Raw genomic sequence first — 18,137 nt, 5'->3', positions numbered from 1 at the left:
TCTTTCGATCCCAGGCCTACCAGTTTAAAAGACAAAACATGGCCAGAATGGGCATGAGCATGGGAATGAGTGGGCCAGCGCAGCCGGGCGGCATGGACCAGAATCAGACGCCTGGCATGATGGATCAGTCGCAGGCGAGACAGATGGGGAACCAATCTATGGTGGGGATGCAGCATGGTATCCCCATCAGCCAGCCGGATCTATCCCTCTCAGGCAACCTTACCCAGATACAAGTCCAGCAGGAAGACGGCCTCCGATCTCAGGAGGCAGGTCAGCTCGTTGTGCCTGCCACAGGTACTCCAGCCAACCCGGCTATGATGAACCCGCAGTTCGGTGCTCAAGGTCAGCATTTTCAGAGCCAGCAGCAGCCAGGTCAACCGCCGGGGAGCAGACCTGCACTCAATCAGGTTCTTCTCGCTCATCAGCAGCAGCAGCAGAACCAACAGAACAAAGGGCCTCACCTTCAACTACAGGCGGAACAGGCCCGCCTCGCTGCCCACCAGAATGCTCAGAATCAAATAGCATTGTCTTCGCAGGGGAACCCGCCAACCCAAATGGCACAGCAACTATCAGCGCAGGGTACAACGCCCACCATGTCCATGGCCGGACATCCAAACGGTCAGCCGCCACAACAACCTCAGGCTAGTGGCGCCCGCCCTCAGATACCCCCTGGCATCCCAGCGGCTATCCAGAATCATCTGGCTACACTGCAGCCGGATCAGGTCGCTTCTGTCTTGGAGAATTACTCGAAACAACTCCGGAATCGACAGCAGGCTATGGCTGCTAACCGAAATCAGGCCGGAGCACCAGGCCAGAATCAGGTTCCTCAATCAGGCCAAGCGCCGCAACCACAGCCCGTTGATCCAAATCAGGCATCGCAAAGCCAGCACCAAAATCTGCAATTCGGCGCCGATCCAAAAATGCGCAATTCTATAGCCATGCAGCGGCATATGATGGGCATGGGTGGAGTACCCATGCATCCTCAATCATCACAGCAACAACAACAACTGCAGCCAGGCATGCAGCAACCTCAACCCATCCCACATCCTAAACCTTCCCCTTTCCAACAACAATCACAGCCTCAGTCACAGCCTGGCCTCGCCCGTCTCCAATACTCCCAGCAGCAACCCCCTCGGGAACTCAATGACGACCAAATCCGTGAAATGGACCGCATCGCATTCCCACCCAACATTTTCGCTCCTAACATGTCGGGAATGCCCACCCCACCGCCTGTACCTGAAGTAGTTAAATCATGGGGCCAGCTTAAACAATGGGCTAGTCAGAACCCCCAGGCAATGGGTGAACTCACAATGCAGAAACTGATATTACTCCAGCGCTACCATTTCAATGGCATACAGAAGGAGATGGCAAATAGGCAGGCACAAGCAATTCAAGCGCAGGCTCAAATACAGGCAGCTTCACAGGGACATCCACGAGGTTTCTTGACCCAACAGCATCAACAGCCTTTCCAGCAACCCGGGCAGCCACAACAGCAGCAGCAACCGCAGCAGCAGCAGCAACCGAATGTTAATGCTCAGCAGCCAGGGGCGCCGTTTAACTCGCAGCCTTTCCAGCCACAACAGCGAACTATGCAGCCAGGCCAGCAACCAGGCCAAATGGGACAGCAACTAGGGCAACCAGGACAACAGCAAATGGGCATCCCCTCACAAATCACGCAAGCTCATTTACAACAAGCGCGCCAAGTCCTAGGCCCGCAGATTCAGAAACTAAATGATGATGGGTTGAGGAAGCTACTTGAGCAGAATCGACAGAAACAGATAATCAAGCAACGTGCTATACAGGCCCAAGCCCATGCTCAAGCACAACAACAAGCTATGGCCGCCAAAGCTCAATCACAAGCGCAAGCCCAGTTAATGGCACAGGGATTCGTGCCTCCGCAGCCGCCACAGCAACAGCAGGGAGGCCCTATGCATGGCGTTGGTCTTGGAGTTGGCGTCGAGTATCCGGCAACCTCGCAGCAGCAACAGCAGCAGAATATGCAACTACCCATCTCCTCCAGCCCAATGCAACCCGGCGTGTCTCAACCAACCCCCGTCCAATCAATGGTCAAACCTATGCCAGTACCTCAACCAGCAAAACCACGAGCTGTTCCACCCACCAAACCAACGCCTGTCCCCGCATCCGTCCCCGTTCCGCCAAAGAATCTCAAACGGTTTAGCCCGTCGGATGCTGAAGTCCAATCTGGTGCACCAGACCCAGCACTCTCTCAACCACCAACCACCAACCCTAACCCAATGCCTACTACTATCCAACAAGCTACCCCAGCCCAGATTGCCTCCATGACACCACAGCAAAGGATACAGTACGAAGCATACCGCCGCCAGTCCAGCCAGCTACTAAGTGGCACATTCCAACAACGCACTCGAGCCGCAGCCGAAGAAGCTTGGTCACGACTTCCAGAACCCGTTAGGCGCATCTATGCCGAGGAATTGCAAAATGATACGGAAGTAAATCCCGTGTCCATGTCACCGGAGCAGTATGCTACGACATCGCAGAATCTCAGGAGCGCGGTTGATATGTTAGCCAACATGGACTCGTTGATTAATTGGTTTGCCAAATTCAAAGCGGAGGAACGCTCGCTGAGAGCATTGTTGCAGATGGTAAGTCAAGCGCTACTCTCTTTCCTCGTCGATGTTTTTACTTTTTATGGAAGGTACTGTGATTGCTAACTTCTCGTTATAGAGAATAAAATTGATTAAGCAGTTCAGGACCTCAGATTGGGGGCTGGTGGATCAATTAACTTGTAAGCCGGAGTATGTCATATCTGCAGTGATGTTTATTCGACGTTGTTTCTCGACGATGATATCTCGCCGTCAGGCTGCGCAAAACCAACAGAATATCCAGCAGCAGCAGCAGCAGCAGGCGCAACAGGCACAACAAGTGCAACAATCGCAGCAGGCACAGCAACAACAACAGCAACAACAGCAGCAGCAGCAGCAGCAACAACAACAACAACAACAGGCACAACAGCATGCCCACGCCCAAGCCCAAGCTCAAGCGCAGGCTCATCAGGCTCAGGTTCAGGCTCAGGCATTACAAGCGCAACAATCTGCCGCTGCACCAAGAGTTACGGCAAGTCCACGAACACCAGCCCAAACCAGCGTGCCCTTAAGCGCAATGAATCTACAACAACATGAACAACAAGAACGCGCCAGACGAGCTCAATCTCAAAATTCTGCCCCGCCAGCCCCCACAGCCCTACAACCGCCTTTCCCATTTGGCGTCACGTCTCCACAGGGCGTCCCGATCTACGGGTCCCACAAGTTAGCCAAGGACCGCCTCGTCATCCCCGAGCACAAGAGGCCGAAGATAAAACAGTCTCCCAACGAGTCACCAGTCAAGAGCAATAAGCAGTCCCCCGCCACCAAGAGCCAGCAGCTCAAGTCCACTCCACCTGCCGCAGCGGCGGCAACTACAGCCAAGAAAGCTGCTCCTCCAACTCAATTGTTCAAATGTAGCGTAAACGACTGTCTACATCGTATCAGAGGCTTTACGACGCAGGCTGCCTTGGATGAACATATACAAGATGTGCACAGGGCTGATGAACCTATCGCTAACCCTCTGGAGTACCTGGTAGACAGCTACAGGACTGGCCTTGGCCTTGATAAGGAGAACAGCCAATCTACCGGACCCGATGGGAAAACCATGCCACCCACCACGGGCGCAGGTGCAGGCAATGGCCCAAGCGCGGTAGCAATGAAAACCTCTCCATCGCAACAAAGCAAATCAGCCATCCTTAAACCTTCCACTGGCACCGTCAAGGATAACCAGAAGGAAGCCGCAGCATCAACTACCACACCCGATGTGCCTGGTTCAATCAAAAACCTCTGGTCAGAAAGTCCGATAAGCCAGGAAATGATCCGTCACGCCTTCAATGGTATAGGCAGTGATATAGGCGATGAAACCTCCCTCGGCCTAGGCATTGACCCTGTCGATGAAGTTATTGCTAATGAAGCATTCATGCACCTCCGCCAGCAACCGCCAGACGATACTCCGGCATCTGCATGGTCTGCTACCATGCAAACCCCACAAGACAGCGACCTGTGCAAGGATGACGAGATGGCGGACGACGGAGATAACTGGATACCTTCTGAATGGATGAATCTACCTGGAGACATGGGTGAGCTGTTTTCTACTCAATGGCAGGATATGAACTGGGATGCGATGGAAGTCAGCCTCAACGTGAATGTCAATAGCGACCCGCAGCTCAGAGCCGAGAAACCAATTTACTCTATCTGAGAGGTTTGAAACATGAAGATGAAGACGACAACGGAATTTACCGTGCAGTGAGCGGAGCAAAGGAAAAAGGAAAAAGGGTGATTTCATTTGGTTTGCTCGGACAGGGGGTCTTTCTCTTTCCCCATCTTTTTCTTTCTCTTTTTTTCTTTTCTAGGGTGTTGATCACCGCGCAAAAAGTAAAAAGATGAACTGGTTAATTGGATTGTCGAAATAATACCCAGGGTTAATATGTTGGAATGGAAGGCGGTAAAAACGGGAATATTCGATGGTCGGGATGGATTTATTTCATTATTTCGTTTTCCTATTAAGTTCCTGCTACTTATTTTTTTTTTATTTTTTTGATCTTTATTATTCCACGCTGTGGTGTTCCGCTTTGGTTATTTTTTTGCTCTTTCCCGCCCCTCAAACCCCCTAATTTATTCTATTTATTTTCGTCCCAGCAAGGCGTTTCTGGAGACGGGCGTTGGATATGATACCTCCAGAGTTTTTATCACAGCTAATACCTGTTTCTGATTGATTTTGACTTTATTTTTAATTCTGCCATGCGTTTTGCTCTTGTTATTCCACTTGCCTTTAATTATTCGGCTCTCTTTATCAAGTTGATCGAATATTCTCTCGAGGGACTATCCACCGTCACAGTACTGATAGGTTACCGTTAACTGGCCGGCCTACTTTGTTATATTAACTATGCACCATGTACTATCCCGGCAGAAACTATTGTCTATAGCTTGGAATTTTTTGGAGGTTCTATTTATGCTTTGTATATTAATTCCTGGGCATGCAATTGATGGCGTTGATTCAATATCTCTTCCTCTTCCTCCTCTTCCCCTTCATCTTCCCCTTCATCTTCTATCTGTTCCATATGGCTTATGTAATTACATACACGTGACTTATGATGACGTGAGTTTAGACTCTCTTGGCGTATCCACTATTGAGGTCAGCTGACCCACCTTATCGCTCATCACATGACCATCTCCTTGCAGCTGAACGTCACTTTGTCACTCTGCAGCATCGCGTGCCCCAGATCGAGGCTCATCGACTCTCCAGCATCCTCTTCTCCAACACCGCCCTCCATGCAGCAGTAGCATACACAGGAACACCTCCTTATTTCTTCACGCTCTCCCTTTGGCTGCATCAGCCAGGAGAAGAACTATCTTTACCTACACTGCAAAGGACAGCTAGCCGCCATGGCGCCCAAGGCCCTTGTCCCCTTCCTCGTCACCATGATGTTGGTGACGGGGGTGTGCAATACCCTCCTCACCAAGTATCAGGTTTGTCTATTTCACGGTCTAGCACCGCTAAACAGTGCAGTGTATGCTGATAGTACCGATAGGACATGCAATGCGTGAGGAATTGTGACTCCCCAGACCCCCAGAAGCGAGTGACGTTTGAGCAGCCCGTTCTCCAGACGTATGTCCATTTCTTACAGATCTCCGTTCGACGTCTCTCATACATAGCTAACTCAACATGAATCCGAAAATAGACTACAGATGTTTGTGGGTGAAATGGGCTGTTGGCTCGTCCTGTTCGCCATGGACATCTGGAACAGCTTCATCATACCCCGATTTACATCCACGCCTCTATTTGCCGATGGATACCAGTCCATTAGTAACTCTGAAACCGACGCCGATTACGAGGCAGACGACGAAGGCGGCGACAGACGTAAACCCGAAGAAGATGTGAGAACACAACTGAGTGGGAAGAATATATTGCTTCTCGCCCTCCCAGCTTGCTGTGATATCACTGGTACCACGTTGATGAACATCGGCTTGCTGTTCGTTGTGGCGAGTATTTATCAGATGACTCGAGGTGCCCTTGTTCTCTTCGTTGGTCTGTTCAGTGTCATCTTCCTCCGAAGGAAGCTATATTTCTATCAGTGGTCTGCTCTAGTCTGCGTCGTTCTCGGGGTTGCCCTTGTTGGCCTTGCGGGCGCCATCTTCCCCGATCAACACAAGCCGGTGAACGTTACTCCTGGTGACGTCGACACAGTCACGGCGTTATTTAGACGCGCCCATGACTATTATTCTACCACTGAGAAGCATATCGATCCTTTACGAGTCGTTTTAGGTGTTTTCTTGATTGCTTTCGCCCAAATATTTACTGCATCTCAGTTTGTGTTGGAGGAATGGATTCTCGAGAACTACGCCATGGACCCATTGAAGGTTGTTGGCTGGGAGGGAATATTTGGATTCCTGGTCACTGCCATAGCCATGGTGGTTTTACATTTCACTATTGGCATTTCGGAAAGTGGCAAGTTCGGATACTTTGACGCAGTGGAGGGATGGAGAAGCATGTCCGAAAACAAGGCCGTTGCAGTAACGAGTATTTTGATTATGATCAGTATTGGGTATGTTGCATCAATCCTTATATCGGAGTTGAAGTATCAAGTTGCTAACCTACACTCTTTTTATAGCGGCTTCAATTTCTTTGGTCTCAGTGTTACGAGGAACCTCTCTGCCACCTCACGCAGCACCATCGATACTTCTAGGACACTCTTCATCTGGCTTGTGTCCCTTGGTCTCGGCTGGGAGACCTTCAAATGGCTACAGGTCGTTGGTTTTGCCATGCTTGTATATGGAACCTTCCTCTTCAACGACATCATTACGCCGCCACTCAAGGCCTGTCTACCATCTCCCGATGAGGAATCCCACCACCAACGACTCCTTCCTGAGGAGCCAATGGAACATATATAATCCTCAGCCTTCATATTTGGCGGCCAGCCAATTTGATTATATACCTTACTGCGTTCTCTTTGATAGGTTCATCCATGGGCGTTACGGCGCCAGCGTCTTTGGAATATGCGAAGGATGTTAGCGCTGGCCAACGGTTAGTTTTCCTTAACTTGTTAACTATCATTATCTCGGTATCTCGGGTTTCTTATATATTTCACCTATATTTCTCATCTTTTCTTCGTCGTGTGTTTGGCGTAGGTCCAGTGATATGTGGCATTCGGTTTTGTACTTGTTGCATCACGGCATCATAGCATTAGAGCAGCTTACCCAGTTTCCTACCTCGTATTTCTTCCAATATATGACTAACAGTCAATAAATTTTACAAAAACCATTGATATTGTAGCTAAAGGGCACTCCTAGGGTAGTGAGGGTATGTAATACTCATGATCCGCCTGACCAATGATATATTGGTAAGATGGTGAGGGTTGCTGCTTGATTATTGAGATACACGAAAGACTAACCCCCCATATACTTCTAATATATGTTAATTGTTGATGATCTGAGGCAATCCTGACATCCCCGGTGACCTACAAAATAGATGACTAGTTCAGGCGAGTCAGGGCTTGCTAGCGGAAAGCACGGTGTCCTAACATCAATCTATTTCGCCATCGCTGCCAGGGTACATAAATAGAGATTAGTTGCATAAAATAGAAATATATGTAGTATAGAAATCCCAAAAAGATACAAAACATTAGTTAAACGGGAAATAAGCAATGTAGCGTAGCCGCTTAGGACCAAGCATCTCATGGTATAGCTGTAAGGGGTATATGTAAATGAGAGTAAAATACTGTTATACAAGGACATAGAGTGCACAGATCTATAAATCATCTTGGTTAGCGGACGGCTGCCGAGGGATAATAACGTGTATGTCATTGAATAATAAACCTACCAGAGATAATCCAATAATCATAGAAAGCCAGAAGCAAACATTCTAGGGCAAATGATGTCAGAATAGGAGATTTCCACTTGAAGACGATACATAGCTTACATTGAAAGTCTTTCGCCCCTTAACAAACTTCGACCTCTGGACTGCTACAATGGGCAGCTGCATCATCATCGCGAAAAAGCCGTATCCTCGCCATTTCTTTGTAATGCAAACCATCACCAGTTCATGCGCAATAGAGCTGACTAGAAAGGTGATGGCCATTGCCCCTGGCACAGAGAAGCGGGTGAGGGAAGAGAAATAGACGTGGCGTCGAAGGAAGTGGTGGACGGGGAGATTCCATTTTCTCGAAAATTCCAGCCTAGAACACGGTTATTGGCGAAAAACGTATCCCAAAGAGCTCAAGGTCATTCCTTACCAGTCACAGGAATTCCACCAATCAGAATAGAATCGTCTATCTGCAAACCGTGTGATTTCGGCGAATGCACCCAATATATATTCGAAAATTACGAGGAAGACAAGCAAGAATGTTACCATGAACGGAAACAGGAGCATGCTGATCGTTTCGGCGAGGATTAAACCTCTCTCAAAGTGTGACGAGATAACACGAAGCCTCAATGCAGAATCGCTAAGCACAGGCACGATAAATTCTTCGCTTGTTAGTGTTAGTAGGAAAATGCAACCAAACACTGCAGCAGCTTTAATCAGGACCTCAATCCAGCGGGTATTCGTTGTTCGAGGGTATTCCAGCTCATAACAGAGAGTTGGGAACAACATAAACTCGAGGTAGTTGCTATAAGTGAGGTTTTGAGGGTATGTAACTTGGCCAAGCGGGGAGGTAAGCTCTGTTGCTAGATCAGCTCGCAACTTGTTAACCTGCTGTTTGGGGTCAATTTCCGTATCAGTAGAGTCTGTCTCAGTATTTGCCATACTTGCTCCATTAGCCACGATTGGAGATCTTGGGTAATGGACTGCAACTGGTAAGGGCTTGACTTCTGGCTCATCCAAGGCCGATAGTCGGCGCTCTGTCTCGCTCAAATGCCCGTTATAAAAGGCATAAGAGTGCATTTTCATCAAGAACGTCAGAGTGTGTAGAGTCAAGAAGACCTGGGCTGTCCACGTCCAATCTAGTTTGAATGGAAGTCTAACATAGTTAGCTACTCTTCCAGCGTAATTCACATCTGTCATGTCAGGACTTGCGAAATACACTTACATGACCCAAAATGAAAGCCAAGCAAATTGATATATGCTCTGCACCACCATGCCTCCTTTTTCCCACCTGAAGAAGCCTTTACTCTTCCTAATTGCCCTGTGAAGTGGCACCGTCACCACAGTACTTGCGACCATACCTAGGTCACAAAAGGCAAGTTGAAACACGTTTGCCGAAAGGAGAGACCAAACATGGACTCTAAGTGGATAGCCAGTGTCTTTGATATTTCTCAATGCCGTAGTAATAACCATAATCACCAAGCTTATCCAAAATAAAATGAAAAAGCCACGAAAATCACGGTGATCACTCTTGGGATCAAAATGGGAGAGACGTGGTTGGTAATCGATATTGTGAAAGATGCGCTGCTTCGCCTGAGCGCGCACTTGCTTCCGGACAATTGATATCGAGTGGACAGATGGAGGAGCGTCTTCCGGTACAGGCGTTGAACGACCGCTTTGGGGGACATCAGGTCAGAACTGGTGGCCTCGAATGGTGGCGATGCGACTATTGAGGACGGCGGATGATTTACCTTGAGATGCTGGACGGTGTCCTATCCATGGCCAGGTGCGGACGGTCGACATGATGGTCAAGTGCGCGCAGCGCTCTGGGCCGAAGCACGCCGGACTCCTCTGGATCATACGGAGTCGGCGCCATTGCTGAGGATGAAAGTAGTTATCGCAACCACATCAAGTGTACGGGAACAATTCTGGCAATGAATTAAAAGATTATATATCAATTCCTGGACGCAACATAACAAGGCACAGCCATTGCCAGGATCTGTGACGCAAAGGGGGTCTAATAATATAGATCCAACACGGAGGATTTATACCAAACTCCGTGATTAGATGTGATAACAAGTAGCAACTTCTTTAAACTTTCCTTGTTCCGCTGACGTCAGACGCTTGCTGACTAAATGATGACTGTATGTGCTGACTAAATGCTGACTATTCAACGCCCTCGAACCACTTGTGCGCCAAAGCCTCGCGAGCTGTAATCCTCTTCGCCGGATCGAAATTCGTCATGGAGCAAATAAGGCTCTTGAAATCTTCGTCAACGCCCTTCCAAATGGAAAATGGTTTGCGAGGGTGTTCCTTGTCAAAGCCATCTCGAATAATCTCGAAAACCTGCACCCAGGGATTATCGTCACCAAGATATTTCAAAAACGCAGTTATCCCCTCTTCATCAGCAAAGTACGAGATTTGGCGCTCAATCACAATAGACAAAGGGTCCACGCCTTCATCCAGCTCCTCTTCCCCCACGGCAAAGATAACGCGTTTATGCACCGCGTAGATGCACTACATAATAAGTGGATTAGCACTTTGAACCTAGAAACTAGTGGCTGTAGGGACTTACCACGAGAGCAAAGGAGAAAATATCAGATGTCTTTGTCACAGGCCCTTTGGCATGGGCTTCGGGGCTTCTCCACATTGGGTTGCCTGCCTGTTTTCCAACCATAGCTGATCCAGGAGGCATGTATGCTGCGGCTTCCAAATCACCAAGCTGCACTCTCTCAACATGGATACCATTTTCTTGAGCGTTCCAGTCGATAAAAAAATTGTCGGCCTTTATATCTGCTAGGAATAAGCCATCAATTCATCATAAAGAAAGTTGTTACCTACCGGTGTGGACAATATCCTGATCATGGAGTTCTGCAATTCCAAGAAGAGCCTTTTTGAGGATCGTTTTCGTGGTCTCAAGAGGCAAGTCCTTCTGGACAAGATGTAGGAGGTGGTCCGCTAGGTAATCGAAAACGAACATCGATTTCTTGGGGATCGTGTCTTGGGAAAGACGGACGTGGTTGGCTCTACCGCGGAGCTTATTGTTTACATCTTCGAGGTCTTCAAAATTGACTGGGTGAATATACTTCAATATGTACTTCTGGTCACCCGTACTAAGGAAGCAGTGAGTAAGTTAACCTAAAATGGGGAAAACAGCCACAACCAACATAGCAAGGCCAACCCAGCGTGGAGGGAAGGTTTCTTCTTGAAGCACCCGCTCAATCCTATAATTACGACCAGACTGGCCAACGTACTCCTCAGATGTTGACATTGTGCTTGTATTGCGACAAAGGGTTGACTTCAATAAAGTCAATTTGCATCCCGGAAGTTTCTGCGCCACAAGGTTTGAATATATCCGATTTCTGCAAGAGTGAAGGCCGAGAGAAGGAAGGTTGCCAAGTGGTGGCATTGGATCAAATTTAACAGAGAATTGCTTTACAATTGAGACTTAGGTGTTTCTTTGCTTAAATAGCTCGCGAAGAAGCGATTAGTCTGGCTGATTGGTATTAATAGGTCTGATTGAACAGGTGACGAGGCGCAAGATCCAAGTACCAACACCTCAAGATCCAGGCACTCTACTGCATCATCTTCTCTTCTTCGATTGTAAACAAATGTCAGTATAGGAAACGTGAAACTTTCTTGCCGCGCCTCGTTGACGCTAGGCGCTTGCTGACTGTATATGATGACTAATGCTGACTGTATACCAAAACGGAATAACATAAGCCCGACGGAATATGATGAGTAAGCACAACGCCTACTCGAGACACATAGACGATGATAACGAGCATACAGGAAGGCCGTGGACAGAGCATCTAGCATCAATTAGGAGCAGCGGACGGCCTCAGTTGCGAGTCCAGTTCCATGTTGAATAACCCCTAATCTTCCTTGACCCGCCCTGACCCAGCTTGCCCCCCGTTAGGGGTCCTCGCCGTCACCATGACCTCCCGTACATCGCCCCGCAAACCCCCTTGCCTCTATTTGCAATCGCTGATATCAAGCTCACAGTCAAGCAATTCATCCGCAATGTGCGCGCGTCAAAGACCATTGCTGATGAGCGCGCGGTGATTCAGAAAGAGAGTGCTGCTATCCGGGCAAGCTTTCGAGAAGACAGCACAGATTGTCACATCCGGTATGAGGCAGCTACGTTTTTTTTCGGATACACCATCTATTGAAGGGGTTCTGACAACACGGACAGGAGAAACAACGTTGCCAAATTATTATATCTATTCACATTGGGCGAGAGGACACACTTCGGACAGATAGAATGTCTGAAATTGCTTGCCTCGCCACGGTTCGCCGACAAACGGTTGGGATATCTAGGGACTATGTTGCTACTGGATGAAAACCAAGAAGTTCTAACATTAGTTACCAATTCCTTAAAGAAGTAAGTGATATACTTATATGACATTGAGTTGAACCACCCCGTTAACTAATCCGTTTGCAGTGACCTTAACCACTCGAACCAATATGTCGTTGGCCTTGCCCTTTGTACGCTTGGAAATATTGCCTCTGTCGAAATGTCCCGAGATCTCTTCCCTGAAATCGAATCGCTCGTGTCTACGGCAAATCCGTATATTCGTCGAAAGGCGGCGCTATGCGCCATGCGAATCTGTCGAAAAGTACCAGATTTACAGGAACATTTCGTCGACAAGGCCAAGAATCTTTTGGTGGACCGCAACCACGGCGTTTTGCTAAGCGGGTTAACACTTGCGATCGAGTTTTGTGAATACGACGAGAATGAGGGGACTGGAGAAGTCGTGGAAAAGTTCCGCCCAATGGCAGCCGGATTGGTGCGGACTCTGAAGGGCTTAACTTCCTCTGGCTATGCTCCCGAGCACGACGTGTCCGGTATAACGGATCCATTCTTACAAGTGAAGATTCTTCGGTTCTTGAGGGTACTCGGTAGGGGAGATGCTGCCACCAGCGAATTAATAAACGATATCCTCGCACAAGTCGCTACAAACACCGAGTCTAGCAAAAACGTCGGCAACTCCATTCTATATGAGGCTGTCCTGACTATTTTAGATATTGAAGCGGATTCAGGCCTCCGCGTGCTCGGCGTTAACATCCTAGGAAAGTTTTTGTCAAACAAAGATAACAACATCCGATACGTCGCTCTTAACACCCTCGTTAAGGTGGTTGCTGTAGAGCCGAATGCTGTTCAGAGACACAGAAATACGATTCTTGAATGTTTGAGGGACCCCGATATCAGCATACGTCGGAGAGCTCTAGACCTTAGTTTCACATTAGTCAACGAAGGGAACGTCAGGGTGCTTGTTCGTGAACTCCTGGCATTCCTGGAAGTCGCTGACAACGAGTTCAAGCCTGCTATGACGACCCAAATTGGAATTGCTGCACGCAAATTTGCTCCGAATCCAAGATGGCATGTGGATACCATGCTCCGTGTATTGAAGCTGGCCGGAAACTACGTGAAAGAACAAATCATATCTTCATTTGTTCGTCTCATTGCTACAACCCCCGATCTACAGACTTACTCTGTACAAAAACTCTATGCGGCACTGAAAGAAGATATCTCTCAAGAAGGCCTTACCGTGGCTGCATCCTGGGTTATTGGTGAATTCGGAGATGCGCTGCTCCGTGGAGGCCAGTATGAGGAAGAAGAACTGGTGAAAGAGGTGAGGGACAGCGACATCATCGATCTTTTCATGAACATTCTAAACAGCACCTACGCGACCCCAATTGTGACCGAGTACATTACCACGGCCTCCATGAAACTTTCCACAAGAATATCAGACCCAGCCCAGATTGAACGAATCCGCAAGTTCCTGAAGACTAAAACTGCCGACCTGAGCGAAGAAATTCAGCAGCGCGCTGTGGAGTATAGCAACTTGTTTGGATATGACCAAATACGCCAAGGAGTACTCGAGAGGATGCCTCCGCCAGAAATACGAGAGGAGCAACGAGTTCTTGGTGAAGTCACGAATAAACGACAGAGCAGATTGTTGAAAGACAAGTCAAAGAAACCATCCAAACCTACCGAACAAGATATGCTCCTCGATCTCATGGGCGGCGGCTCTGATGCACCTGCCGCAAGCACACCTGGCAAATCTAATGGTAGCCAAAATACTGCAGACCTCCTTGCAGATATTCTTGGCGGCGGTGGTAGCTCAGAGCCTGCCCCAGCCACGCGATCACCGCAGCCCACGTCTGCCAAATCCTCAAATGTCGATGTCATTATGGACCTTTTTGGTTCCAATGGATCTTCTCAGCCGCAGACTTCTGCAGGCCTCATAGGAAATACAACCCAACCGGCGCCTGCCACCTCTCCGTCACCCACCGCTCATGAGGTATTTAACAAGAATGATCTCCAAGTGACTCTTCAAATCCAAAGAAGTAGCGCTGGTATGTGTCAGATACTCGCCAAGTTCCGCAACATATCTGCTCTAGATAGCTTCTCGGGAGTTGGCCTGCAAGCCGCCGTGCCTAAAACTCAGAAACTTCAGCTGAATGCCATTAACAAAGCCGACCTTGATGGTGGTGAAGAGGGTACACAAGCAATGAGGATCGCGGCTGCATCTGGCGTAAGTTAATAACAACTTTATTATCTACCGTAACTTGTGCAAGCTCACTAACATAATCTTCTATTAGTCCCTTCCTCCAAAACTTCGACTACGTCTAAGGGTTAGCTATTCTAAAAATGGGGGAAATCCCGCCGTGGAGCAGGTGGACTGGACTGAGCCATAGATATACACCTTTCTTGTACCTGACACTGGCTCATAATTTCTCTATCCCCTTACTCCACCTCAATTTTGCATACAGCAAAAACATGTTTATACTCGCATCAATCATGACATTAATGAATTGAGAACAAAAGATATACCTTTCACGAATGCGAGGAAGACTGAAAAATATATGCTAGGGCAGTGAATAAAACCTACCTTTAATAGACGCAAATTAACATACCTCTACTTCTGCCTTACATCCCATATCTCGATCCCGGCGACAACAAAGCCCTCAATAGTTGGAATGAGATTTCCCAGCCCACTTTCATCTTTAAACCTCAGTAGCTACGAGTTGTACAGTTGTGCCACCAGACCTTGGAAATCCAAACACCATCAGGACTGATCCAGCTTCCTTCCATCCTGCATGCGTTCCCCTCTCACGAAGTTGAGATTGAACCGCTCCAAAAGTACCAACCCAGCCCCCAAGGGCACTCCGCCTCGTGCTATGCTGCAAGTCATGTCAGACATCATCTCGTGCAACCCTCATTTTGTGCCGTGGATTACGCAACACAGGGATGTGAGGGGGCGGTATAGCCTTCATTTAATTAAGTTATAATATATAGCGGAGGACGCCGTGTATATCGGTGAATAACGGGATTATTGTATGGATGTATACGACTTATTATTCCGAATGTGCGAGCAAAGACCGAGCGAGTAAGTATCGTTGGTCACTCCTGACTCGCGCATGACCTTGCATTTGATCATATACTGAATCATAAGCAGCTGCATATGAAGCCAGCCCTATCTTCTGTCGGTACCTCGGTGAAGCAAAGTGGTAAGCAGCAGCTAGTTCGATAGCATATGAATTTATATTCCTAATGTATATGTATGAATCTTTGGTCATTCTATATGGAGGAAAACGGGGTAACTACATCATAGGAGATCAATTCACTCTAAGAAGTCGATAAACAACTAAATAGCCGATCTAGATTGTAAGATAAACGACAAAAAGATAAAAGACAAAACGTTCAATCCCTAGAAACAACTTGATAGATAGCTAGAACTAGAGAGAAAATAGCTAGCTATAATATTGATATGATATGTATTGACTCCTTCCCTTCCATTCCGGTACGAGCTCCACTCGACAGACAAAACAAGGACAGTGACTCGGAATCCAGTAAATATTCGCCCCTCCCCACCGACCGTTCACATCCAATGAACATGATAAATGATATGATGAATCCCGCAACCCAAACCAAGAATGAACAGAGACAAACAGGGGTGAAAAGTGACGAAAGGGCGTTGCAAAAATTGGTAGTGTACTGATATATGTATAATATAGGGGGAGATGAAATCGTAAACATCAGAAATAGTGCAAAAAAAAAAAGGTGAAGAGATGATAAAAAGTCATTAGTCATGAATAGTTAAAAGTCGTGTATAGCAGATGTTATGACTTCGAGGAAGACATGACACGGTATCTGGATATTGGTTGCTACCGTTGTTGTTGTCTCCAGCAACAGGGTGCAAGATATATGAGTAAGAGAGGGTCATGTCGGCAACGCAGAAGCAGCAACAAGACACCAAACCAAGAAACTTCAGGACAGAAAAAAGAGGTATTATCAAATAGGTAGAAATGAGGAGAGAGGAAATGAGAGAGGAGAGAGATGGTGTTTGATAAATATCAAGAAACGACAGAAGCCTTCCTGAAAACGGAAGGTCTCTTTGCTGACCCGCCAAATGCAATGTCGTCTGTTCCAATGCGAGGCGAATACCGCACTTGACCCGGTGGGAAGACTTGGTAGTGGCTCGGTTTTAGTTCTTGGAACATATCAGACGGTATGCCTCTTGTGTTTGTATTTGGTTGAATGGTGACTGGGTCGCGATGTAGCGGGGACGTGCTTTGTGCACGACGGTGGCTGCTACTAGTGTTGATGGTGGGACCAGTCGGGGTGATGATCTTTGGCTGGCGAGAGCTAGGACGTAGAAAGTCGCCAGAAGAAACGATAGGCGGGCTACTTGCTGGACTGCTGTACCCAGAGTCGAACAAGGTACCCTTCTTCTTGACGGATCGAGGAACAATGGGCTCAACATGGCTGGTATCGAAAGAGGCGACAGGAACTGTTCCTGCACGACGGAGGGTGGGGATTGGGCGAGATGAAGAAGACGGCTTTGAAGAGCTTGAGCCTCGCGTTGGAACGTTGTACGAGGAGTGGAAGCGAGAAGACGAGGAAGAGGAAGAGTTATCAACCAGGTCGACTCGTTCTCGCTCCCTTTCTCGTTCTGGCATGCGAGGTCGGGCGGATGAGCGGCGAGCGCTGTCCTTTTCTCGATGCATCCCTCCTGGACTAACGTATACGACACTCGGTTTGCTCTCTGGAGTAATCGATCGTTTCTGCATCCCACCCTTTGATCTCATGTACTCACAAGCACCTTCGATGTCAGCCGTCATCTTGGAAGTTTCCCAGCTAGATGAGTAGTTTGCTTCTCGGTGTCTGAGCTTTGGCCTTGGCCTTCTGTGTTCTCTTATCTTGGGGGCATATTCACGATCACGATCGCTGAAGCCATCAGAATCCGAGTTAGAGTCAGACGAGTAGTCTGTAAGGTCTTCGACAGTAGCAGCATATGTAGTACCCCTAAGCTTTTCAGAAGTATCCCGACGACGTTCTCTATCACGGACTTTGGCGTTGCTGGCACGACTGCTCCGAGTCGATTCGCGGGTTTCTCTGGCCCGTTCCTTGGTGTGGCGAGTCGATTCGCGTTCGCGTCTGACGTAGTCTTTGCTGCTGCTGCTGCTGCTGCTCTTCTTCTCGTAGGGTTCTCTGGAGTGATGGCGTCTTCTCTCGTAGTTGGCGTGTTTTCTTGAGCTCGCGCGGCGTTCTTCGTATGCAGAGTCGTCGTCAGAGTAGCGAGACGGTCTCTGGTTTCGATCTGCCGAGACTGGAGAAGGGTCCCGGGGCGCTCTGTGAGATTTTGACGATGGTGGGGGAGGTCTCGATTCGTATGTTGGGCCTGTAGCATATTCCTTGGGGGTTATGTCTTCAAACACGCAGTTTCCTGACCGTCGACCTGACGATCCTGACGTCCCTCTTGACGCCATCCTTTCCTTTGCAACAGCGGCAGCCCGTATCCGCTGGTCGTACTGTATGCGTTTGCTGTCGTCTGAGATGAACTCGTATGCCTCCTGTATCTTCTGGAACTCGACCGTGCCTTGTTCCCGGAGAGACTCATCTTGGATCTTGTCAGGATGGAACTTGAGGGCGAGTTTCTTGTATGCTGTCCGGATCTGGGCCGTCTGAGCTGTCTTTGGTATCCCAAGGACCTCATACGGGTCGTGAGCGGGCATCTCCAACATCCTGGCGGTGTATCTCTGCTCGGTTGACGGGTCGGGTTGATAGGTCGGGTCCCAGAGTTCCAGAGATCGGGTTGAGGACGACGGGAAGTATAACCCTATAACTCCCAGGGGATGGGACTGTTGATATAATTGGGATCAGTGAGAGAGCGAGAGTGAGTGAGTGACAGAGATGACGGGGCGAGTGTCATCTACGGGCCTGGTGGTTAAAAGGAGTGTCAAAGAACGTTCAAGGCGGGCGG

The 18,137-nt window shown here is 48.4% G+C and overlaps 5 protein-coding genes across 5 annotated transcripts; 2 read left to right on the top strand and 3 right to left on the bottom strand.

Annotated features, from left to right (window-relative positions):
* Positions 1 to 5,447: 5,447 nt before the first annotated feature.
* GIQ15_01117 (uncharacterized protein) lies at positions 5,448 to 6,953 on the top strand (the record flags this gene model as incomplete). Its single annotated transcript, XM_033548534.1, has 4 exons — positions 5,448 to 5,531; positions 5,594 to 5,670; positions 5,744 to 6,607; positions 6,674 to 6,953. The coding sequence occupies 4 exons, from the start codon at positions 5,448 to 5,450 to the stop codon at positions 6,951 to 6,953; spliced, it is 1,305 nt and encodes a 434-aa protein (XP_033409485.1).
* Positions 6,954 to 7,938: 985 nt separating this feature from the next.
* GIQ15_01116 (sterol o-acyltransferase) lies at positions 7,939 to 9,739 on the bottom strand (the record flags this gene model as incomplete). The annotated part of the gene is made up of 4 exons (XM_033548533.1): positions 7,939 to 8,236; positions 8,294 to 9,002; positions 9,384 to 9,538; positions 9,615 to 9,739. 4 exons carry the CDS (start codon positions 9,737 to 9,739, stop codon positions 7,939 to 7,941), a joined length of 1,287 nt encoding a protein of 428 aa, XP_033409484.1.
* Positions 9,740 to 10,029: 290 nt separating this feature from the next.
* GIQ15_01115 (uncharacterized protein) lies at positions 10,030 to 11,134 on the bottom strand (the record flags this gene model as incomplete). Its single annotated transcript, XM_033548532.1, has 4 exons — positions 10,030 to 10,380; positions 10,439 to 10,656; positions 10,705 to 10,976; positions 11,031 to 11,134. 4 exons carry the CDS (start codon positions 11,132 to 11,134, stop codon positions 10,030 to 10,032), a joined length of 945 nt encoding a protein of 314 aa, XP_033409483.1.
* A 665-nt stretch (positions 11,135 to 11,799) lies between these two features.
* On the top strand, positions 11,800 to 14,568 carry GIQ15_01114 (AP-1 complex subunit gamma-1; the record flags this gene model as incomplete). The annotated part of the gene is made up of 5 exons (XM_033548531.1): positions 11,800 to 11,809; positions 11,869 to 11,992; positions 12,059 to 12,247; positions 12,308 to 14,405; positions 14,473 to 14,568. The coding sequence occupies 5 exons, from the start codon at positions 11,800 to 11,802 to the stop codon at positions 14,566 to 14,568; spliced, it is 2,517 nt and encodes an 838-aa protein (XP_033409482.1).
* A 1,659-nt stretch (positions 14,569 to 16,227) lies between these two features.
* Positions 16,228 to 17,898, bottom strand: GIQ15_01113 (uncharacterized protein; the record flags this gene model as incomplete). The annotated part of the gene is made up of 1 exon (XM_033548530.1): positions 16,228 to 17,898. The coding sequence occupies one exon, from the start codon at positions 17,896 to 17,898 to the stop codon at positions 16,228 to 16,230; it is 1,671 nt and encodes a 556-aa protein (XP_033409481.1).
* Between the last annotated feature and the right edge of the window lie 239 nt (positions 17,899 to 18,137).

Source organism: Arthroderma uncinatum (genome assembly GCF_011692745.1).
Source record: "Arthroderma uncinatum strain CBS 119779 chromosome Unknown scaffold1, whole genome shotgun sequence".
Lineage (NCBI taxonomy): Eukaryota > Fungi > Ascomycota > Eurotiomycetes > Onygenales > Arthrodermataceae > Arthroderma > Arthroderma uncinatum.
Note: the sequence above shows the minus strand (reverse complement) of the source record. Positions and strands in the feature narration are given on the sequence as shown.